The sequence below is a fragment of the Hirundo rustica genome, chromosome 5 (assembly GCF_015227805.2).
Source record: "Hirundo rustica isolate bHirRus1 chromosome 5, bHirRus1.pri.v3, whole genome shotgun sequence".
NCBI classification, from domain to species: domain Eukaryota; kingdom Metazoa; phylum Chordata; class Aves; order Passeriformes; family Hirundinidae; genus Hirundo; species Hirundo rustica.
In genome coordinates, this window is record NC_053454.1 from 1,253,254 (window position 1) to 1,275,410 (window position 22,157).

A 22,157-nucleotide genomic window follows, 5' to 3' on the forward strand; every position below is an offset into this window, starting at 1 on the left:
GTTATTAATGAGGGGGGGCCCTGCCGGGGGGGGGTGTTGCCCCCCGGGTTAGACCCTGAGCACCCACCCCGTGGTGGGGGGGGGGGGAAGGAAACCCCCCCCCCCTTTTTTTGGAGTTTAGCCCTGCCCCATCCCAGCACAGGGAGGGGCAGAAATTCCAGTTTCTCCCCAAAAACAGAAGCTGAGAGCCTCCAGCCCCCCCAAACCCTGTGGAAAACAGGGGGGGATCCACCCCTCTGCCCCCCCCCCGCCCCGAGTGCTGGGGGTCACACCCGGGACTGGAGGGCTCTGGGGGGGTCGCGCTGGGGGGGCCCTGGGCTGCTGCTGCCGCTGCTGGAGGAGCTGGAGTGGGGGGGTTTTGGGGGACCCCCCCGACCCTTCAGGGTGCTGAGCCGGGCGTCGAGGGACAGGGTGCGGGGGCGGCCCCGGCGGGGGGGGCTGGGGCTGCGCAGGGGGGGCCCCTCGAACAGCGACAGCCACGGGGGGGGGCCCGGAGCGCGGGGAGCCCCCCCGTGCCGCGTCAGGATGTCGGTCACCGCCGCGATGTCATCCGAGGGGTCAATAGCTGGGGAGGGGGAGGAAAAGGTGGGGGGGGGGGTCAGGGATATCCCCAAACCCCCCCACCCCGGACCCCCTCTGCTGCGCCGTGGGGTGGGGGCTGTGAAAGGCCACCCCCCCCCCCAGGATACACCCGGTGCCCCCCACATGGCCGCGGGGGCGGTTTGGGGGTGCCTTCAGTCCCCGTGGCCATCCTGGGGGGGCTGTGGCAGCGCGGGGGGGGCTGTGCCGGGGCCACCCCCGTGTGTGTCCCCCCCCCGGCCCCGTGTCACCTGTCGCTGTAGTAGGAGCTGAGCAGCGCCCGGATCTCGGCTGAGACATTCTCCTGCAGCAGGAGCCCCTCGCCCGGGGGGGGCCCGGGGGGGCCCGGCGGGGCTGGGGGGGGGGGCGCAGGATGGGGGGGCGGCAGAGCGGCAGGGGGGGAAAGAAACGGGGGGACAGAGGGGGGACAGCGAGAAGAGCAGAGTTAGGGAGCAAGCAGAGAGCAGAGAGGGGGAGACAGAGCAGAGCCCCCCCAGATCATCCCGCCCCCCGCCACACTCACCCGTCTGGTGGTAGAGGGAGCCCTGGGGGGGCAGCGGGGCCGGGGGGCGGCGCGGGGGGGGCTCCTCGATCCGCATCAGCTCCTCACAGCACTGCTTCCACTGGGCTGTGGGAACGGCGACAACGGGGGGGGGGGGGGCGTGGGACAGAGCACCCCCCCTTCCCCGGGATCCAGGAGCTCCCGGGATGGGGATTGAGCTGGGATGGGGGCGGGAGGGCGTGGGGGTAACATGGGATGGGGTCAGCCCGGGATGGGGGTCTCACGGGAGTGGGGGTGCTCTCAGGACTGGGGTCCCACAGGGATGGGGTCCCACAGGGATGGGGTCCTACAGGGATGGGGGTCCCACAAGGATGAGGGGGTCCCACAGGGATGAGGGGGTCCTACAGGGACGAGGTCACACAGGGAAGAGGGGGTCCTACAGGGATGAGGGGGTCCCACAGGGATGGGGTCACACAGGGAAGAGGGGGTCTCACAGGGGTGAGGGGGTCCTACAGGGATGGGGTTTCACAGGGATGGGGTCTCACATGGATGGGGGTTCCACAGGGGTGAGGGGGTCTCACAGGGATGAGGAGTTCCCACATGGATGGGGTCTCACAGGGGTGGGGTCTCACATGGATGGGGGTTCCACAGGGATGAGGGGTTCCCACAACGATGGGGGTCCCACAGGGATGGAGTCCTACAGGGATGAGGGGTTCCCACAATGATGGGGGTCCCACATGGATGGGGTCCCACAGGGAGGGGGTCCCCACAGGGATGAGTGGGTCCCACTAGGCTTGGGATTGGATCCCACCAGGATGGGGTCCCACCAGCACGGAGGGTCTCACAGGGATGGGGGGTCCCACAGGGATGGGGTCCTACAATGATGGGGGTCCTATAGAGATGAGGGGGTCCCACAGGGATGAGGAGGTCCCACAGGGATGAGGGAGTCCCACTAGGCTTGGGATTGGATCCCACCGGCACGGGGTCCCACCAGCATGGAGGGCCCGCAGGAATGGGGGGATCCCACAGGGATGGTGCGGGGGTGGTCCCAGGGGGTCCCGGCTCACCCAAGTCGTAGAGGTGCTGCCCGAAGGCTTCGAGCCAGCGCCGGGCCTCTGCCGCGCTCTCGGCCACCAGCGCGTGTGTCACCTCCTCCCCGCCCAGCCGGTTGGTGACGGCCACCCCGGGGGGCTGCCCGCGGCCCCCCGACTCCGCCGGGCGCACCCGCGTGTCCTGCGGCACCGGCACTCCTTGGACCCCGCAGCTCCAGAGCACCCCACAAACACCCACGGTCCCCATTTCTCCCCGTACCCACCACGCCCCCCATAACCCCGCAGCCCCCCCTGTGTCCCCCGTGTCCCCGTACCTTGGTGACAGCGATGGTGAGGGTGGGCTCCTGCCCCGCCTCGGCCTCGCCAGCGCTGCCGTAGCAGAGCAGCCCAGGGCCCCGCAGGACGCAGAACAGGGGGGGCCCGCTCGGCCCCTCAGCCCCCGGAGCCTGTCCCGAGACCCCCGGAGCCGTCAGCACCCGGGGGTGACTGGCGTGCCCCCCGTTCTGCTGCAGCCATCCCCAGCACACGGAGCCCCCCAGCTCTGCCCCCGCCAGCCCGGAGCCACGGGTGGGGATGGATGGGACCGGCTGGGTTCGTGTCACCACCTGTCCTGTCACCATCCCTGTCCCCATGCCCAGCTCTGTCCCCATTCCCATCCCAGCCATTCCCATCCCCTGTCCCTGTTCCTGTCCCTTCCCTTGTTGCCATCCATGTCACTGTCCCCATCCCGTTCCTCTGCCTGACCACATCCCATGCCCGTCTTTGTCCCCGTCCCTGTCCTGTTCTCATCCTTGTCCTTGTCCCCATTTCTCTATATCCCATTTCTCTATCCCATCCCTGTATCCCATTTCTCTATTCCATCCCTATATCCCACCCCTGTATCCCATCCCTATATCCCATTTCTCTATATCCCACCCCTATATCCCATTTCTCTATATCCCACCCCTATATCCCATTTCCCTGTATCCCGTTTCTCTATATCCCATTTCTCTATATCCCATTTCCCTGTATCCCGTTTCTCCACCCCATTCCCTCACCTGCACCCGCAGTGTCCCCTTTATCACGGCACTGTTAATAAATCCCATCCCTCTGTCCCACCCTCTTTCCCATTCTCGGTGCCATCCCTGGTGCCATTCATTCCCAATGCCATCCCCAATGCCAGGCCCGGTGCCTTTCCTGATCCCATTCCTGGTGCCATTCATTCCCAATGCCATTCCCGGTGCCATCCATCCCCAGTGCCATCCATCCCCGGTGCCATCCATCCCCAGTGCCATTCATTCCCAATGCCATTCCCGGTGCCATCCATCCCCGGTGCCATCCATCCCCAGTGCCATTCATTCCCAATGCCATTCCCAGTGTCAACCATCCCCGGTGCCATCCATCCCCAGTGCCATTCATTCCCAATGCCATTCCCGGTGCCATCCATCCCCGGTGCCATCCATCCCCAGTGCCATCCATCCCCAGTGCCATCCATCCCCGGTGCCATCCATCCCCAGTGCCATTCATTCCCAATGCCATTCCCGGTGCCATCCATCCCCGGTGCCATCCATCCCCAGTGCCATTCATTCCCAATGCCATTCCCAGTGCCAACCATCCCCGGTGCCATTCCCAATGCCATTCCCGGTGCCATCCATCTCCGGTGCCATCCATCCCCGGTGCCATTCCCAATGCCATTCCTGGTGCCATTCATCCCCAATGCAATCCCGGTGCCATCCCTGGTGCCATCCATCCCCAGTGCCATTCCCAGTGCCATTCATTCCCAATGCCATTCCCGGTGCCATTCCCGGTGCTTTTCATTCCCAATGCAATCCCTGGTGCCATCCATCTCCACTGCCAACCCCAATGCCATCCATTTCCAATGCCATCCCCGGTGCCGCTCCCGGTGCCATCCATCCACAATGCCATCCACCCCCAATGCCATCCCTCCCCAGTGCCATCCCCGGTGCCATCCATCCCCAACGCCATCCATCCCCGGTGCCATCCATCCACAATGCCATCCATCCCCAGTGCCATCCCCGGTGCCATCCCCGGTGCCATCCCCGGTGCCATCCATCCCCAACGCCATCCATCCCCGGTGCCACCCCCGGTGCCATTCCCAGTGCCATCCCCAATGCCATCCCCGGTGCCATCCCCGGTGCCATCCATCCCCAATGCCATCCATCCCCAATGCCATCCATCCCCAATGTCATCCATCCCCGGTGCCATCCCCGGTGCCATCCCCAATGTCATCCATCCCCGGCGCCGTTCCCGGTGCCATCCATCCCCAATGTAATCCATCCCCGGCGCCGTTCCCGGTGCCATCCATCCCCAATGTCATCCATCCCCAGCGCCGTTCCCGGTGCCATCCATCCCCAATGTAATCCATCCCCGGTGCCGCTCCCGGTGCCATCCCCAATGCCATCCCCGGTGCCGCTCCCGGTGCCATCCCCAATGCCATCCCCGGTGCCATCCCCGGTGCCATCCCCGGTGCCATCCCCAATGTCATCCATCCCCGGCGCCGTTCCCGGTGCCATCCATCGCCAATGCCATCCATCCCCGGTGCCGCTCCCGGTGCCATCCCCGGTGCCATCCATCCCCGGTGCCGCTCCCGGTGCCGCTCCCGCCGCTCACGTGCAGCCGCAGTGTCCCTGTCGCCGCGGGCGTGTCCATGCAGCTGGGCCTGGCCGCCAGGCGGCAGCACATGCGGCCATAGAGGGGCACCCAGCAGGGGCTCTGCTCTGGGGGGACACGGGGACATGGGGGACATCGGGGGGGACCCCCACACTGACCCCAAACCCACCCAGCAGGGGGACACGGGGGACATTGGGGGGACATCAGGGACACTGGGGACACGGGGGACATTGGGGACATCGGGGGGGACCCTCACACTGACCCCAAACCCACCCAGAGGGGTTCTGCCCTGGGGGGGACACTGGGGATATTGGGGGCTGAGAGACCCCCACACTGGCCCCAAACCCACTCAGCAGGGGGACACGGGGGACATCGGGGGCTGGGAGGGGACACATGCGGCTCTTAGGGGTTCAGAGGGACCCCCAAACCCCAAGAGGAGCCCACCCCCAGCTCCTCCTCCTGCCAGGACCCCCGGACCCCCCCGGACCCTCTCAGGACCCCAAGATGCCCCTCTCCCCAGACCCCCAGACCCCTCCCCATCGGCTCCAGCCCCATTGCCCGTGTTATGGGGTGCCATGGGGTGCCATGGGGGGTGCTACCAGGCACCGTGGGGTGCTATAGGGTGTTATGGGATGTTATGGGGTGTTGTAGGGGGCCATGGGGTGTTTTGAGGTGTTACCAGGCACTGTGGGGTGCTATAGGGTGTTTTGGGGTGTTACGGGGTCTTACAGGGTGTTATATGGCACCATGAGGTGTTTTGGGGTGTTACAGGGCACCACGGGGTGTTTTGGGGAGTTATAGGCTTTTATAGGGTGTCACAGGGTGTTTTGGGGTGTTATAAGGCACCATGGGGTGTTATGGGGTGTTACAGGCTTTTATAGGGTGTTACAGGGTGTTTTGGGGTGTTATAAGGCACCACGGGGTGTTATGAGATGTTTTGGGGTGTGTTTGGGGTGTTATAAGGCACCACGGGGTGTTTTGGGGTGTTATAAGGCACCACGGGGTGTTTCGGGGTGTTTTGGGGTGTTATAAGGCACCACGGGGTGTTTTGGGGTGTTTTGGGGTGCTATAAGGCACCATGGGGTGTTTCGGGGTGCCCCACTGACCGTCGGCGGCGACCACGAGGTCGTGGGTGCGGAAGCCGTCGTGCACCTGCGCCAGGGACAGCGCGGCGTGGGCCAGCAGCTGGAACCGGGGACACCTGGGGACAACGGGGGGGTCAGGGGGACACAGGGGGACACAGGGGGACACGGGGGACACTGGGGGACACAGGGGAACACAGGGGAGACATGGGGGGGACACAGGGGGGACATGGGGCACACATTGGGGACACACAGGGGGGCACAGGGGACACGGGGGGACATGGGGGGACATGGGGGACACACAGGGGGGCACAGGGGGGACACAGGGCACACACATAGGGTCTCGGGGCACACGGGAGGTCTCAGGGCACACAGGGGGACATGGGGCACACACAGTGGGGACATGGGGGGGACATACAGGGGGTCTCTGGGCACACACAGTGGGACATGGGGGCACACACACGGGGGGGTCTCGGGTCGTGCAGAGGGGTCTCAGAGCACACACAGGGTCTCACGTCACACGGGGGGTTCTCGGGGCACCCAGTGGGACATGGGGCACACACAGAGGGTCTCAGGGCACACAGCGGGGGCACACAGGGGGTTCTGGGTCACACAGGGGGGGTCTCAGGGCACACACGGGGGCACACACGGGGGTCTCAGGGCACACACGGGGGCACGCACAGGGGTCTCACGGCACACACGGGGGCACACACGGGGGTCTCAGTGCACACGGGGGTCTCAGTGCACACAGGGGGCCTCAGGGCACACACGGGGGGTCTCAGGGCACGTGGGGGTCTCAGGGCACACACGGGGGCACACACGGGGGGTCTCGGGGCACACACGGGGGGTCTCGGGGCACACACGGGGGGTCTCGGGGCACACACGGGGGCACACACAGGGGGTCTCGGGGCACACACGGGGGGTCTCGGGGCACACACAGGGGGTCTCGGGGCACACACGGGGGCACACACAGGGGTCTCAGGGCACACACGGGGGGTCTCGGGGCACACACAGGGGGCACACACAGGGGTCTCAGGGCACACACAGGGGGTCTCAGGGCACACAGGGGGGCACACACGGGGGTCTCAGTGCACACACGGGGGTCTCAGTGCACACAGGGGGGCACACACGGGGGTCTCAGGGCACACAGGGGGTCTCAGTGCACACACGGGGGTCTCAGTGCACACAGGGGGTCTCAGTGCACACACGGGGGTCTCAGTGCACACAGGGGGTCTCAGTGCACACACGGGGGTCTCAGGGCACACACGGGGGGTCTCAGTGCACACACGGGGGTCTCAGGGCACACACGGGGGGTCTCAGGGCACACACGGGGGCACACACGGGGGTCTCAGTGCACACAGGGGTCTCAGTGCACACACTGGGGGTCTCAGTGCACACAGGGGTCTCAGTGCACACGGGGGGTCTCAGTGCACACACGGGCACACACGGGGGTCTCAGTGCACACAGGGGTCTCAGTGCACACAGGGGCACACAGGCGGGGTCTCAGGGCACACAGGGGGTCTCAGGGCACACACGGGGGCACACACGGGGGTCTCAGTGCACACAGGGGTCTCAGGGCACACAGGGGGTCTCAGGGCACACAGGGGGGGTCTCAGGGCACACAGGGGTCTCAGGGCACACACGGGGGGTCTCAGTGCACACAGGGGTCTCAGTGCACACAGGGGTCTCAGGGCACACAGGGGGTCTCAGTGCACACAGGGGTCTCAGTGCACACAGGGGTCTCAGGGCACACAGGGGGTCTCAGGGCACACACAGGGGCACACAGGGGGTATCAGGGCACACACGGGGGGTCTCAGGGCATGTGGGGGTCTCAGTGCACACGGGGGGTCTCAGGGCACACACTGGGGGTCTCAGTGCACACGGGGAGTCTCAGTGCACACGGGCATCTCACGGCACACACGGGGGCACACACGGGGGTCTCAGGGCACACACGGGGGCACACACTGGGGGTCTCAGTGCACACAGGGGGTCTCGGGGCACACACGGGGGCACACACGGGGGGTCTCAGGGCACGTGGGGGTCTCAGTGCACACAGGGGGTCTCAGTGCACACACGGGGGGTCTCAGTGCACACGGGCGTCTCACGGCACACACGGGGGCACACACGGGGTCTCGGGCACTCACGGGGGTCTCAGTGCACACAGGGGTCTCAGGGCACACACAGCGGCACACACGGGGGTCTCAGGGCACACACGGGGGGTCTCACGGCACACACGGGGGCACACACGGGGGTCTCGGGCACTCACGGCACGCCCGGTGGTGGCAGCAGCAGCGCCCCGGTGCCCGGGGGGCTGCCGGGCCCCCCCTCCATGGCCGCCCGCGCCCGGCGCCCGGAGGAGCGGCCCAGGGAGGTGCTGAGACGCGTCGCCAGCTTTTTGGGGGTGCTGCCCTGAGCCCCCCCGCCGGGCAGCCCCGCGCTGTACAGCTCCACCTTCAGCTCGAAATCGGGGCCCGCCTCCGAGCTGGGGGGGCACGGAGGGGTCAGCCAGAGCGGGGGGCACCCCAGGGACACCCCAGGGACACTGCAGGGGACAGGGAAAGCGGTGCCAGAGGGGCAGGGGTCCCTCCTGGAGGTGGGCAGGGGTCTCCTGAGGGGGACAGGAGTATCCAGGGGTGCCCAGGAAGGGGCAGGGGTCACCCCCAAAAGCGGTCAGAGGTCCCCAGAGGGGGATCAGGGGTCCCCTGGAGCGGGAGCAGGAGAGGGCAGGGGTCCCAAGGGGGGGGGGTTGGGGATGGCAGGGGGGTGTCAGTATCCCCGGGGGGCTGGGGGGGTGATTGGGGGTCCCATAGAGAGGCTCAGGAGTCCCAGGGGGGGATTTGGGGGTGCTGAGGGTCCCACAGGGGGGTGTCAGGGTGCTGAGGAGGGGTGTGGGGTGTCGGGGGTCCCATGGGGGGGATCAGGGGTCCCGTGGGGGGTGTCAATGTCCCTGGGGGGGTTTGGGTGTCGGGGGTCCCATAGAGAGGCTGAGGGGTCCCAGGGGGGGATTTGGGGGTGCCGAGGGTCCCACAGGGGGGTGTCAGGGTCCCGGGGAGGGCTGTGGGGTGTCGGGGGTCCCGTGCCCCCCGCCTCACAAGAGCACGGCGCCCTCGAAGCAGATGTCGGTGAGGGTCCGGTCCACCAGCACCGTGGGGGTGTCGTGGATCTCGGCGCCCACCTGCAGCAGCAGGAACACGGCGCAGCGGTGCAGCTCTGCGGGGGGGCGGAATTTGGGGTCGGGGGGGTCACAGCCAAAGGGGGACCCCCCCCGCACCCCAACACTCACCCCCCTTGTTCCTGAAGTACTCGGTGTCCTTCCACATCAGCGGGATGCGCAAATCTGGGGAGGGGCAGGGAGGGCAGGAGCGGGGTGAGACCCCCTGAGACACCCCCTGACCCCACACCCAAAATGAAGACGGTGTTCCAGGGAGGGCAGGCAGAGAGGTTGGGGTCCCCCCTCCCCAAAATCCACCCCCCCGGACCCCCCCCATACCTGAGATGCAGACGGTGCCTCTGCACGGCACCCGCTCAGCGCCGGGCCCTCCGTCCGAGGGGCTGCGGGGGGACGGGAGGGGCTCAGCAAAGCTCCCCTCAGGTTTTGGGGTGACCCCTCATCCCCCTGGGGTTTGGGGTGTCCCACGCCACAGCCGTGCCTCTCCGGATTTCCCCATTCCCCCCAAATTTCGGGGCGTCCCTCCCCGCGGGGTCTCATCCCACCCCTGGGCTTTGGGGTTTTCCCCTCACTGCCATGTCCCTCATGTCCCCCCAGGATTTGGGGTGCCCCTCACCGCCCTGTGGGCTCCTCAAACCCCCTCCCCAGGTTTTGGGGACCCTCCCCACCCCGCGTTTTGAGGGGGAGTCTTGTGGATGCTCCCCCCTCTCCCTAGGGTTCTTCGTTCCCCCTCCGGTGTCGGGGCTCCTCCCCAGGTTTGGGGCGTCCCTTGGGGTACCCGATGCGCTCCCCCATCATTTTCGGGGTCCCTCACCGCCGGGCCCCCCTCAGCCGAGCCTCCTGGCGCCGCTGCAGCTCTCCCCCGGCCGCGACCACCCTGGCGTCGCACAGCACCAGGGTCTTGGTGGTCTCCAGCGCCTGCTCGGGGCGGCTGCAGGCGGGGAGGAGGCGCCGGGCGCCCTCCCGCACCCGCAGCGCCCGCTCCAGCGCCCGCTGCAGCTCCGGCTCCTGGAACAGGGCACATTTGGGGGGTCAGGGGTCCCCAAAATCCATCCCGCACCTACAGTGCCCGCTCCAGAGCCCGCTGCAGCTCCGGCTCCTGGGAACGGGACACGTTTGGGGTGTCAGGGATCCCCAAAACCCCTCCTGTACCCACAGCACCCCCTGCAGCTCCGGCTCCTGGGAACGGGCACATTTGGGGTGTCAGGGAACCCCAAAATCCATCCCGCACCCGCAGTGCCCGCTCCAGAGCCCGCTGCAGCTCCGGCTCCTGGAACAGGGCACATTTGGGGTGTCAGGGATCCCCAAAACCCCTCCTGTACCCACAGCACCCACTGCAGACCCGGCTCCTGGGAACGGGCACATTTGGGGGTCAGAGAACCCCAAAATCCGTCCCGCACCCGCAGCGCCCGCTCCAGAGCCCACTGCAGCTCCGGCTCCTGGGAACGGGACACGTTTGGGGTGTCAGGGATCCCCAAAACCCCTCCTGTACCCACAGCACCCCCTGCAGCTCCGGCTCCTGGAAACGGGCACATTTGAGGGTCAGGGGATCCCCCAAATAAGTCCCGAACCCACAGTGCCCACCCCAGAGCCCGCTGCAGCTCCAGCTCCTGGGAACGGGCACGTTTGGGGGGTCAGGGGGTCCCCAAAACCCCTCTTGTACCCACAGCACCCACTGCAGACCCGGCTCCTGGGAACGGGCACATTTGGGGGGGTCAGGGAACCCCAAAACCCCTCTTGTACCCACAGCACCCGCTGCAGCTCCGGCTCCTGGAACAGGGCACATTTGGGGGGTCAGGGATCCCCAAAATCCATCCCGCACCCGCAGCGCCCGCTCCAGCGCCCGCTGCAGCTCCGGCTCCTGGAACAGGGCACATTTGGGGGGTCAGGGGTCCCCAAAACCCCTCCTGTACCCACAGCACCCGCTGCAGCTCCAGCTCTTGGGAACGGGCACATTTGGGGGGTCAGGGATCCCCAAAATCCATCCCGCACCCACAGCGCCCGCTCCAGAGCCCGCTGCAGCTCCGGCTCCCGGAACTGGGCACATTTGGGGTGTCAGGGATCCCCAAAATCCCTCCCAGACTCATAGCAGCTCCAGCTCCTGGGCAAGGGACACATCTGGGGCATCAGGGGGTCCCTAAAATCCATCCCACACCCACAGCACTCGCTCGAGAGCCCGCTGCAGCTCTGGCTCCTGGAACCGGGTGCATTTGGGGGGTCAGGGGTCCCTAAATCCCCTCCCAGACCCACAGCACCCACTGCAGTCCCGGCTCCTGGGAAAGGGGCACATTTTGGGGTCAGGGGTTCCCCAAAACCCCTCCTGTACCCACAGCACCTGCTGCAGCTCCGGCTCCTGGGAACGCGCACATTTGGGGGATCAGGGGATCCCCAAAACTCCTCCCGGACTCATAGCAACTCCAGTTCCTGGGAACCGGGCACATCTGGGGGATCAGGGGATCCCCAAAACTCCTCCCGGACTCATAGCAACTCCGGTTCCTGGGAACCGGGCACATCTGGGGGATCAGGGGATCCCCAAAATCCGTCCCGAACCCTCAATGCCTGCTCCAGAGCCCGCTGCAACCCCGGCTCCTGGCAACGGGACACATTTGGGGTCAGGGGGTCCCCAAAACCCCTCCCGCACCCGCAGCAGCTCCAGCTCCTCCCACATTTGGGGTTCGGGAGGGGCTGGGGGAAAATGTGGGGCTGGGGAACTGCCGGGCACCCCCCGACCCAGCCCCCCCAGGCGGTGCCAGCCCTGGGTGTGCACCCCATAGATTTACCGGGCGCCCCACAAACACGTGGTGCACCCCAGGGATTTCTCAGGAAAACCCCACAGACACCTCACATACCCCGCGGGGAATCCGTGAACCCCAAAACCAGGCCGTGCGCCCCACGGGTGCGCTGCGGGCCCCACGGATTTACCGCGCGCCCCACGGATCCATCGTGCACCCCATAAGTTTGCCAGGCACCCCACAAATTATTCCCGCACCCCACTGGGGGAACCAGGCGCCCCAGAAACACACTGCGCATCCCATAAGGGAACCAGGCGCCCCACAGGTGCGCCGTGCACCCCAAAGGCGGGGAACGCACCCCACAAACCCACCCAGCACCCCCTAGGGGAACCATGCACCCCACAGATCCATCCTGCACCCCACAAGAGAACCACGTGCCCCACAGATTTACCGTGCGCCCCCCTAAAAAAAACCACATCCCCCGCCCCACAGATTTACCAAACCCACCCCAAACTCACCCTGCACCCCGCGTGCCCCACAGATCCACCGCGCACCCCAAAAACCCCCCCAAGGTTCACCAAGCACCCCCCCCCCCCCCAAAATCCGCCCCCACACACCGACCTCCCTCAGCCCCACAACTCCTTCCCGGTACCTCCCGCTCCTCCATCCCGATCCCGATCCCGACCCCGATCCCGATCCCGATCCCGATCCCGATCCCGCCCCTGTCCCCCCACCCTCCCCTTCCAGTGACGTCATCACCTATAAATAACCCCCCGCTGGAAACAGAGGGAGCCCCCCCCCCAAAAAAAAATCCCCCCTCTCGTGGTTTTGGGGGGCTCCTGAAGGGGGGAATCCCTTGGGATGAGGAGCTCATTCCATCTTTCCGGGATCCCCCGGGACCCCCCGGAGCCCCCGGACCGCGGGTTTCCCGGGGGGTCCCGGGGGATCCCGGATTTGGATTCGGGGAGGGGGGGTCCCCCCCAAAAATTCCCACCTGGATGCTGGCGGCGATCTGGCGGATGTAGAGCATGTTGAGATCCTCCAGGATCCGCAGCCGGCGGCCCCCCCCCACCTCCATCGGGACCCCCGGGACCCCCCCAGTTATTTTGGGGGGTCCCCCCAAAGCCCCCCAAGGGGGTCCCGCCGCATCCAGCGCTGGGGTGTAGTGGGGGCCGCCCCCCACCCGCACCGAGGTGGCTGCGGGGAGAAAAGGGGCTTTGGATTCCCTCCCCCGGGAATTCGGGGTGCGTGTGTGTGTGTGTGTAAGGGGGTCCCCCCCACGTGCTCGGGGACCTCCCTGGAATTTTTTTTGGGGGGGGGGGGGCGTCTCCGCGTTGTGTGACCTCCCCAAATCTCCGCCCCCTCCCAGGGAACAAGGGGGGAACTGTGCGGGAAAGGGCAGCGGGGGCGGGGAGGGGATGGGGCGGGCTGGGTTTGGGGCGCAGGGAGGGGCGGAGGAATTTGGGGGGGGGGCGAGAGGGGGAAGATTTGGGGTGCGGGGAGGGGAAGGGAAGTGATTGGGGTGCGAGGGGAAGGGGAAAGGGGTGCGGGGATGGGATGAGGGGTGCGGGAGTGAGGTGCGGGGAGAGGAGGGGGGTGCACAGATGGGAAGATGGGGGCAGAACGGGGTGCGGGGTTTGGGATGCACGGTTTGGGGTGCAGGGTTTGGGACGCAGGGAGGGGATTACGGGCAGGATTCGGGCTGCAGGGTTTGGGGTGCAGGGTTTGGGGTGCACGGAGGGGATTAGGGGCAAGGTTTGGGGCGCAGGGAGGGAATGCAGGATTTGGAGTGCCGGGATCGGGGTTCAGGGTTTGGGGTGCACCGAGGGGATTTGGGGCAGGGAGATAATGCAGGGTTTGGGGTGCAGGGTTTGGGGGTGCAGGCACAAGAGAAGAGACGGAGAAAAGGGGATGCAGGAGACAAGATGGAGTGTGGGGATGGGAAAAGAGGGGCAGGGTTTTGGGGCCAGGGAAGGGATTTATGGGGACAGGAGAGGGGGCAGGGCACTGGACGGGGCGCAGGGTTTGGGGTGCAGGGGAGGGGGTTCCAGGCTTTGGGGTGCAGGCAGAGGACGGGGGACAGGCTTTGGGGTACAGGCAGAGGACGGGGTGTCGGACGCGGGGTCAGGGTGCGGAGCCTGGGGGTGCCGGGGACGGGAAAAGGGGTGCGGGGAAAGGGGGGAACACCCTGGCCCGGGGGTGCGGAACGGGGCTCCGGGAACGGCACTGGAGGAGGGGTTGGGAGGAGGAGACGGGGTTCCGTGCGGGGGGACACGGGGAACGGACACCGGGACCCCCGCGCCCCCCGCGCCCCCCCACCCCCGGTGCAGCAGCGCTGCCCCCCCATTCCCGGTACCTCCGGCCGCTCCCGCTCGGCCGCGATCGCGCACAGGAAGCGGCGGCCGCCCCCGCCCCACGTCCCGCCCCGTGTCCCCCGTTCCCCGTGTCCCCCCCCTCTCCCCTCCCTTCTCCCAGGAGCCGCCTCCGTGTCCCCCCCGCCCCCCCCCCCGCGGGGCTCCGGGACACCGGGAATGGGCCGAGGGCGCCCCCTGCTGGGCGGAAACAGGCGGTGCGCACGGGGGGGGGGGGGGCGAGACCGACCCCCGACCCCCCCCGCGGGGGGCACCGGGACCGCCCCAACCGAACCGGAGCCGCCGCGTGCGGCTGGAACCGGGGGACCGGGACGGCCCCCGCGGGCACCAACCCCGCGCTGAGTGCACCGAGACCCCTCGGGATGCACCGGGGCTCCCTCCAAAGAGCACCGGGATGCGCTCAAATGCCCTGGGACGACCCCCAAGAGCAGCAAGACCCCTCAGAGCGCGCCAAGACACCCCCGGGTGAAGCGGGAGCCACCCTCAAGTGAACCCGGAGCTGCCAAGTGCAGTTGGTACTGAAAGATGGGGACACCCCCGTCTCCACCGGGACCCCCCCAAGAGCCCTCAAAATGCACCAGATCCACCCCAGGATGCCCCCGGAACCCCCCCGAATGCACTGAGACCCCCCCAATGTGCATCAGGCACCGGAGCCCCCCGAGTGCGGGTGTGCCAGGTGAACTGGGACCCCCCCCCCAGTACACCGGGACCCCTTAATGGGCGGCTGGGACTGGGTGAACTGGGACCCCCCGAACGCACCAAGATCCACCCCGAGCGAGCCGCGAACCCCCAAAATGCAGCTGGGACTGGGTGGACTGGGACCCCCCGAACGCACTCCGGGCACTGGGACCCCCAAAAAGTTGCCGAGACCCCCCAAAAGATGCCAGAACCCCACCTCAACACGCACTGGGGTTTGGGGCGAACCGGGACCCCCCCCAGACCCACCAGGACCCCGCGTGTCCCTCGGACACCCCCTGTGCCACCTTCCGGCACCGCCACCCCCACCTTCTGTCCCCTCCCAGTCGCTCCCAGTTCTCCCAGTTCCCCCCCCCCCACCTCCTCCCCGTCGGGTGCCGGGGGCGCGGGCGCTTCCCGCTGTACCGGATCCCACCGGAATTCCCGGCTGGGCCGGGGCAGCGGGACGGGCCGGGGGGCCCGGGGGGCAGGGAGGGGCCGCCCCCGTGGCCTCGTGCCCGGGCTGCTCCCGGTGCTCCCGGTGCTGCCGTACCTGCGCTGCCGGGGCCGGGGGGCAGCAGCGGCCCCGGCGCAGTTCCATGTCCAGCGCTGACCCCCTCGCCACCGTGGCGCGGCTGCGCTCGTCCCGCCGGAACATGGGCGGCGGGTCCCGGGGGGTCCCGAGATTGTTGGAGGGTCCCGCTGGTCTTGGGGGATCTCGGGGGTGCGGGAAATCTCGGGGGGTCCCGGAGTCCCAAGTGAGCCGGAGCTTTGTGCGGGGTCCCGGGGTTCCCGAGGTCCCGGCAGCCCGGGGGCGGGTGGGGGGATGTTCTGGGGGTCCCGGTGCTCCGGGACGCGGAGTCCAAGAGAACCCCGGCGTCCGGAGCGTTCCCAGGAGCTCGCCCGGACTCCGGCACACCTGGGACAGGTGGGAGACACCGGGGTGGCTGCACGGGGAGATGCCGGTCCCAGCTCCGGGATGCCGCGGCGGCGGCGATCGGTGCCGGCGGCTCCTGGCACGGGCGGGACAATGGCCCGGGACAGCGGCAGCTGCGGGCGGGGGGCGGGCGGTGTCACCGTGCGTGTCGGGCTGTGACATCTCCGTGTTTGTGTGTCTGTGTGTGTGTGTGTGTGTGACACGAGGAGCTGTCGCACGCGTGTCCCCGCAGGGAATCCCCCAAAACCGCCGAGCGGTCGGGGTGGGAAGGGCCCTCTGGAGATGTCACCTGCAGAGGTGACACACCTGTCCCCCTCGTGGGGAGCAGCTCTGCCTCGCCCTGAGTTGGGGTTTATGTTCGGCTCGTGGCCAAAACTCCTCCAACCGCCCTGGGCACCGTCCTGACACCCCGGGGGGATATTTGTGGGGCTGGGTGGGGGTTTTGTGCGGACGGGTGGGATCCACTCTCAGGTGAGAGATTTGGGTGGATATTTGGGATGTTGGCGTGGGTATTTGAGGGGTTTCTGCGGATATTTGAGATATTGGGGTGGGTATTTGAAGGTTTTGTGTGGATAATTGATATATTGGGGTGGGTGTTTGAGAGGTTTGTGCGGATATTTGAGATGTTTGGGTGAGTATTCGAGAGGTTTGTGGGGATATTTGAGATATCGGGGTGGGTACTTGGAGGTTTTGTACAGATATTTGGGATATTTGTGTGGATTGATGAAGTCCTCTCTCAGTGTCCTGCCGGGACAAACCAGACCCAGCTCCCTCAGCCTGGCAAGTGCTCCAGACCCCAAATCACCCCCAAATCACCCCCGCTCCAGGAGCTCCAGGTCGTTCTGGTCCCGAGGAGCCCAGAGCTGGACACGGCACTCCAGACGTGCCTCACCTGGGCAGGGCAGAGGGGCAGGATCACCCCCGGAGCTGCTGGCACTGCCCTCGCCCATGTCCCCCGGGATGCCATTGTCCCCAGGACCCGCGGCTGGGCAGGAACAGCCCCGCAGCATCCCACGGCTCGCACCTACGTGTTCACCCTGTGGTTTCACACACATCTGAGTGAGCTCACACCTGAGTGAGTTCACACCTGAGCTCACACCTCTGCCCCGGGCGGCCCAAAAGCACCCGCGGCACCAGTTTTCCTCCGGGGCGTCGTACAGCGTGCCCACTTCAAACATGGCGGCGGCAGCGTCACCCGCCCCGGATAACGGGCGGGAGTAAGGCCGGGCGGAAGTGAGGTCGGGCGGAAGTGAGTCCGTCCGGAATCGGGTCCCCCGCAGCCGGATGCGCAGGGCCTGGCGGCGCGGCGGGATGGAGGCCGGAGGCCACGGTGAGAGGGCGCGGGATCGCGGAGGGTCCGGGGGGGCGGCGGGGTCGCTCCCCGGCGGGGAAGGGCCCGCGGGGACCCCTCGCTGACCCCGTGTCCCCCCCTCACAGGGCAGGAGGGCGAGGCGGGTGGCCATGGCGGCCACAAGAAGAAACACAAGAAGCACAAGAAGAAGCACAAGAAGCGGCACCACCACGAGGCGGGGCCGCCCCCGGGTCCCGAACCGCCGAAGCAGCCCCGGCTGCGGCTCCGGATTAAGCTGGGAGGGCAGATCCTGGGCACCAAGAGGTGAGGAGGGAGCTGGGGGGCAGATGTGGGAGGAGGAGGGAGGCTGGGCCGGGCGTGTTTCCATTGCATCCCCTTCCCCGGGACCCCCCATCTCGGCCTCATGAGCGTCCCCAAACTCCTCCGTCTTCCCCTACAGCGTCCCCACGTTCACGGTGGTCCCCGAGGGGACGCACTCGCCGTCGCCGCTGCTGGGAGGTGACGAGGAGGAGCCCAGCGAGGGGGTCCCCATCGAGCAGTACCGGGCCTGGCTAGGTGAGCAGGGGGGATTCACGGGGGGCTCAGAGGGCAGGGGAAGCCCTGGGGGGAAACGTAGGGGGGTTCAGAGCGAGGGCTGGCCGGGGAGGGGGTGCTCTGGGCCCTTCTGATGACCCCAGCATGGTGTGGCCTCTGTGACTGTTCCCATCGCGGCCCCTCCCCAGATGAGGACAGCAACCTAGCTCCCTCCCCACTGCCCGAGCTGGACCCCGAGAGCTGCTTCCCTCCCCGTGAGGAGGAGGAAGAGGAGGAAGAGGAGGAGGAAGAGGAGGAGGAGGAGCGGCGCTGGCTGGCGGCCCTTGAGAGAGGGGAGCTGGACGACAACGGTGACATCAAGAGGGAGGTGGACGAGTCCCTCCTGACGGCCCGGCAGGTCAGGGGTCACGGGGGCACTGGGGGCAGGGCTGAGGGGGGGCTCTGGGGGCTGCAGAGCTGCTGGCACGGGTCTGGGGAGGGGCTAAGGCGGTTTGGGGCGCTCAGGGAGCTCCAGAACCAGAAGGGAGCCGGGCTGATGGGCTACTGGGGACCCTCAGAGCCCCCGGGGCACAACTGAGGCCATCTGGGAGGGCCGCAGGGAGCCCAGAACTGCTGTTTTGGGGAGCCCTGGGACTGGCGGAGAGCCGGTTTGGAGCCCTGGGGCAGGGAGGGAGCTGCGTGGATCTCCCAGACCGTGACGCCCCATCGCATCCCTGCAGCGCGCGCTGCTGCACAAGCAGCAGAGCCAGCCCCTGCTGCAGCTGCCCATGGGCGCCAAGGCCAAGGAGGTGACGGAGGAGATGCGGGAGAAGCGCGAGGAGCGGGCGCGGCGCCGGCGGCTCCAGGCCGCCCGCAAGGCCGAGGAGAGCAAGAACCAAACCATCGAGCGCCTGACGCGCACGCACAAGGCCAAGGTGAGGGCCCTGCGCGAGCGCCGCGCCCGCCCCGCGCCCTGCCCCGTCGTGCACTACCGCAGCGCCGCCGACGGCATCACCGTGTCCTTCCCCGCCGGGCTGCCGCTGCCGCTGCCCCCCGCCGCCGCCCCGCCCGTGCCCCCCGCGCAGCCCTGCGCCGTGCCCGGCTGCCCCAACGTCAAACGGTACAGCTGCGCCCGCACCGGCCGCCCGCTCTGCAGCCTGGACTGCTACCGGCGCAACCTGCAGCTGCTGCAGAGCCCGGGGTGAGCCCCACCGAGGGGGCTGCGGGGGGCTACGGACCCTCCCCAGGGGATACCGACCCTTCCCGGGGGCTGCGGATCCTTTGCCGTGGGTACGAAGGGCCACGTCGCCGGGCAGTACGGAGCTCCAGAGGGGTCTGGATTACCCACATGGACACGGAGGAGGAGCCTGTAGATTTTCACCCTGGAACTTGGAGGGCTGTGGGGAGCTCCAGATCTTCCACGTGGACCCAGGAGGCCAGGACAACGCGCTGCTGTAGACACGGAGGCTCTGGTCGCTCCGCATGGACACAGGAGACCTGGATGGCTGCAGTTCCTCGTGGACACAGGGAGCTCTGGCTCATCCAGATGGATGTGGACAACAAGGATGTGGAGCTCCAGGGGGCTCCAGCCTCTCCACCATGGACACAGAGGGTTGGGGACCTTAGCAGGGACTGAGGGTGGCCCTGTGGGAGTAGAGGTTCCCCGGAAAAGGCGGGTCTTGGTGTCGCGAAGCTGATTAAAGGCTGTTGTTGAAGGAACCGTGTGTGGGCCTGCTGGGATGGGGAGGCAGCACGACCCCCGGGAGCGCTGTGGTACAGTCCGAACCGCCCCCCGGCAGCAGTATGGTACAGACCCCCCCCCCCCAAGCAGCGCTGTGGAACAGCCCAGCTCCCCCCATCCTCCGTGCGTTATGGTCCGTCCCGGGTGGGCGGGGCGCTCTCCGGCGGCGCCCATTGGCTGCAGCCCTGCCCATCGGAGAGTGGCGACCCTGACTAGTCGGACGCTCTGCCAATCAGACGGAAGACGCGGTGCCTGCGCGCCAATTGGCCGCGCTGTGCCGAGTGCCTGCCCGGGGCCTCGTTCTCCGTGGAGGTCGCGATTGGGTCGCGATTGGCGAGTGACGCTGTCAGTCAGAGCCTGGGGGCGGTGCTCCATATCCGGTTGGTCGCTGTGGCCGCCATTCAAGGCGGGGGCGGGGCTCGGCTCCTTTGTCTCTGTTGTTGGGCGTGAGGCTCAGGCAGACGGCGAGCGATTGGCTGCAGCCGGGCGGCGCTGCCGACGCCGATTGGCTGTTAGCCGCGGACCGTCCTCTGATTGGCCGACTCTTGTCGGAGGGGCGGGATTTCGGGCCGGGCGTCATGGCGGCGGCGACGGCCCCGGCCCGGGCGGCGGCGGCCGCGGGGGCAGCGATGGCGGCGGCGGCGGCGACGGGGCGGCGGCGGCTGCTGCGGGCGGTGGGGGCCGCTGCCGGGCGGGCGCGGGGCCGCGGCGGGCTTTAGGCGGCGGCGCCATGGAGCGGCCCGGGAGCGCCGAGGGGGCCTGGGCCGCGCTGCTGGGCCGGCAGCACCCGCAGGTACCGGGCGGGCCGGGGCGGGGGGGCCGCGCGCGGGGCCGCGGTGACGGTGCGGCCGTGCCCGCAGGCCCGGGAGTTCTGCCCGGGGGTGAACAACCGGCCCTACGTGTGCGAGACCGGGCACTGCTGCGGGGAGAGCGGCTGCTGCACCTACTACTACGAGCTGTGGTGTGAGTGCGGGGGGGACCCGCGGAGAACGGAGGGGAGCGGGGATTCTGGGCGGGATGATGGCTTCGGGAGGATCCGGGACTCCGGGGAGCGGTTCTGCCACTCGGGCAGGGTAAGGGCTGTGTCGGGGCTAAGGGCTCTGTGTGAGTCCTGCGAGATCTGGGCTGGGGGACCGGGACTGAGAGCTCCGGGAGAAATCGAGACCTCCGGAGCGATTCTGTGGCTCTGGGAGCTTGCGGGCTCCGAGGGGCGTTGGAGGCTCAGGAAGAGCCGCGACCCTGCGGAGACTGAGCGTTGTGGGAGGCTCTGGGGGCTGCAGCTGGACCCACTGTGGGAGCGGGGCTTCTGCGTGAGGGTGACCCCGCCGCTCCGTGCCCCCGTTCCCGCAGGGTTCTGGCTGCTCTGGACCATCCTGATCCTGCTGAGCTGCTGCTGCGCGTTCCGGCACCGCCGGGCCAAGCTGCGCCTGCAGCAGCAGCAGCGGCAGCGTGAGATCAACCTCATCGCCTACCACGGTGCCTGCCAGTACCCCCCGTCCTCGGGGGACCTCCGTGAGTGAGGGGCTTCTGAATCCCCCCCGTAGCCGCCCCCAATCCCGGCCGCTGCCAGCACCACCCCCCTCCATGGGGGTGAATCGGCACCCACAGCATCCCACGTGTGTCACCCCCATCCCCTCATACCCTACCATCCTCATGGGGGATCTGACTGAGTCAGGTCCTCCTGTGCCATCCCCCGATATCCCAGATCCCCTGCTCTTGCCCCACATTCCCCTGTCCACAACCCCATCCCCACAACCCCATCCCTGCCTCGGGCTGTGCTCTCCAGTTCCCTGGCCCTCATCCCCATGAGCCCCTCATCCCCATGAACCCCACATCCCCTCAGCTCTGCCCTGTGCCGAGCTGTGCCCTCCCCCTTCATCTCATCCTCTTGGGGCCATTTCCTGGTCCCCTCCCGTGTCTGGGGTGTCCCCCTGACACCCCTTCTTCCCCCTCTCCAGGGCTGCTGGCCTCCTTCAAGCTCCCGGCGTACGAGGAAGTGGCGCAGCGCCCCGGGACGCCGCCGCCGCCCTACAGCCCCGGGAGCCCCTCACTGTCCCCCGGCTCCTCTGGGGGCTGCAGCTCCTGCTCCTGTGGCTGCTCCTGCGCCTCCTCCCCCAGCAGCTCCTCGCTCTCGGCGCCGGGCACCGACGAGACGGACCCGGAGCCGGGCCCGGGCAGTGGCAGCGCCGGCGGCTCCAGCAGCACCGGCACCGGTGCCAGCTGGGACCTGCCCCTGCCTGAGGAGCTGCCGGCCCATGGGGGCCCCCCCAAACAAGTTCTCCCAGATTTCTGTGAGGCTGAGGGCCGCCCCTGCTCTGACACCGAGGGGGGTGAGGATGGGGGAGGCAGAGCGGTGCTAGGGGGGTGTCCCGGGCGGCACCGGCGGCTCACAGGGGATTCGGGCATCGAGGTGGGCCGGGGCCTAGAGGAGGATGAGGGTGAGCCTGAGGGCTGCGGGGCACCGGGGGGTGATGGGGGGCCTGGCTCACCTGTGCTGCCTGTCTGAGCCCTGTCCCCAGGACCCCCAGCTGGGGTCTGGACTCATCACGGAGCCTCTGGGGGCCCCTTGCCCCGACTGACACCTACCCTGCAGTGTGGCGGGGTCCTGCTGGGGCCGCCTTCCCCTCCAAACTGCTCCTGGGGCCTCCCCCATGATCCCGGTGCTGCTGCCTAGGGGGGCCCCATAGCCTGGGGGGGGTTCCCCAGACCACGGGATGGGTGATCCCGGAGTGTTCTCTCACCATTAAAGAGATGTGGAAGTACCATTGCCCCTTGTGATGAGTGCACTGGGCTGGGCAGCGACCCACGACTCCATGGGGAGGGGGCAAAACATCCTCCCCCCGTGGCACAGGGGGCATCCGGAGTCAGCAAATGCGACACC

General features: G+C 68.0%; 3 protein-coding genes across 4 annotated transcripts; 2 read left to right on the plus strand and 1 right to left on the minus strand.

Annotated features, from left to right (window-relative positions):
* On the minus strand, window positions 1-14,123 carry RTKN (rhotekin). Of its 2 annotated transcripts, none has more exons than XM_040065754.1 (13): window positions 14,083-14,123; window positions 12,721-12,923; window positions 9,809-10,002; window positions 9,316-9,377; window positions 9,109-9,162; window positions 8,918-9,035; window positions 8,092-8,307; window positions 5,850-5,944; window positions 4,744-4,850; window positions 2,448-2,579; window positions 2,149-2,314; window positions 1,103-1,207; window positions 1-565 (listed from the first exon to the last, which is right to left on the minus strand). In XM_040065754.1, exons 2-13 carry the CDS (start codon window positions 12,802-12,804, stop codon window positions 267-269), a joined length of 1,632 nt encoding a protein of 543 aa, XP_039921688.1. In that variant the 5' UTR covers window positions 12,805-12,923; window positions 14,083-14,123; the 3' UTR covers window positions 1-266. The 2 variants fall into 2 exon arrangements, with proteins under 2 accessions (XP_039921688.1, XP_058276784.1); XM_058420801.1 differs by lacking the exon at window positions 14,083-14,123 and adding an exon at window positions 831-933 and having other exon boundaries at window positions 434-565; window positions 12,721-13,130.
* Window positions 14,124-16,975: 2,852 nt separating this feature from the next.
* INO80B (INO80 complex subunit B) lies at window positions 16,976-19,246 on the plus strand. Its single transcript, XM_040064905.2, has 5 exons — window positions 16,976-17,040; window positions 17,148-17,325; window positions 17,462-17,577; window positions 17,745-17,953; window positions 18,276-19,246. The coding sequence occupies exons 1-5, from the start codon at window positions 16,995-16,997 to the stop codon at window positions 18,738-18,740; spliced, it is 1,014 nt and encodes a 337-aa protein (XP_039920839.1). The 5' UTR covers window positions 16,976-16,994; the 3' UTR covers window positions 18,741-19,246.
* Window positions 19,247-19,991: 745 nt separating this feature from the next.
* On the plus strand, window positions 19,992-22,039 carry WBP1 (WW domain binding protein 1). The gene is made up of 4 exons (XM_040064636.2): window positions 19,992-20,069; window positions 20,137-20,239; window positions 20,627-20,788; window positions 21,235-22,039. Exons 1-4 carry the CDS (start codon window positions 20,007-20,009, stop codon window positions 21,780-21,782), a joined length of 876 nt encoding a protein of 291 aa, XP_039920570.1. The 5' UTR covers window positions 19,992-20,006; the 3' UTR covers window positions 21,783-22,039.
* Window positions 22,040-22,157: the final 118 nt, after the last annotated feature.

Bases quoted from the DNA above. Each gene is read 5' to 3' on its own strand.
- RTKN (XM_040065754.1), bottom strand. From the start codon at position 12,804: ATGGAGGTGGGGGGGGGCCGCCGGCTGCGGATCCTGGAGGATCTCAAC. The intron at 9,378-9,808 runs GTGAGGGACCCC...GTCCCCCCGCAG, and splicing joins CGGCTGAGGGGGGCCCGGCG to CCCCTCGGACGGAGGGCCCG. The intron at 5,945-8,091 runs GTGAGTGCCCGA...CGTTGTCCCCAG, and splicing joins CTGCCACCACCGGGCGTGCC to GTGTCCCCGGTTCCAGCTGC.
- INO80B (XM_040064905.2), top strand. From the start codon at position 16,995: ATGCGCAGGGCCTGGCGGCGCGGCGGGATGGAGGCCGGAGGCCACG. The intron at 17,041-17,147 runs GTGAGAGGGCGC...CCCCCCTCACAG, and splicing joins GATGGAGGCCGGAGGCCACG to GGCAGGAGGGCGAGGCGGGT. The intron at 17,954-18,275 runs GTCAGGGGTCAC...GCATCCCTGCAG, and splicing joins CCCTCCTGACGGCCCGGCAG to CGCGCGCTGCTGCACAAGCA.
- WBP1 (XM_040064636.2), top strand. From the start codon at position 20,007: ATGGAGCGGCCCGGGAGCGCCGAGGGGGCCTGGGCCGCGCTGCTGGGC. The intron at 20,070-20,136 runs GTACCGGGCGGG...CCGTGCCCGCAG, and splicing joins TGGGCCGGCAGCACCCGCAG to GCCCGGGAGTTCTGCCCGGG. The intron at 20,789-21,234 runs GTGAGTGAGGGG...CCCCCTCTCCAG, and splicing joins CCCGTCCTCGGGGGACCTCC to GGCTGCTGGCCTCCTTCAAG.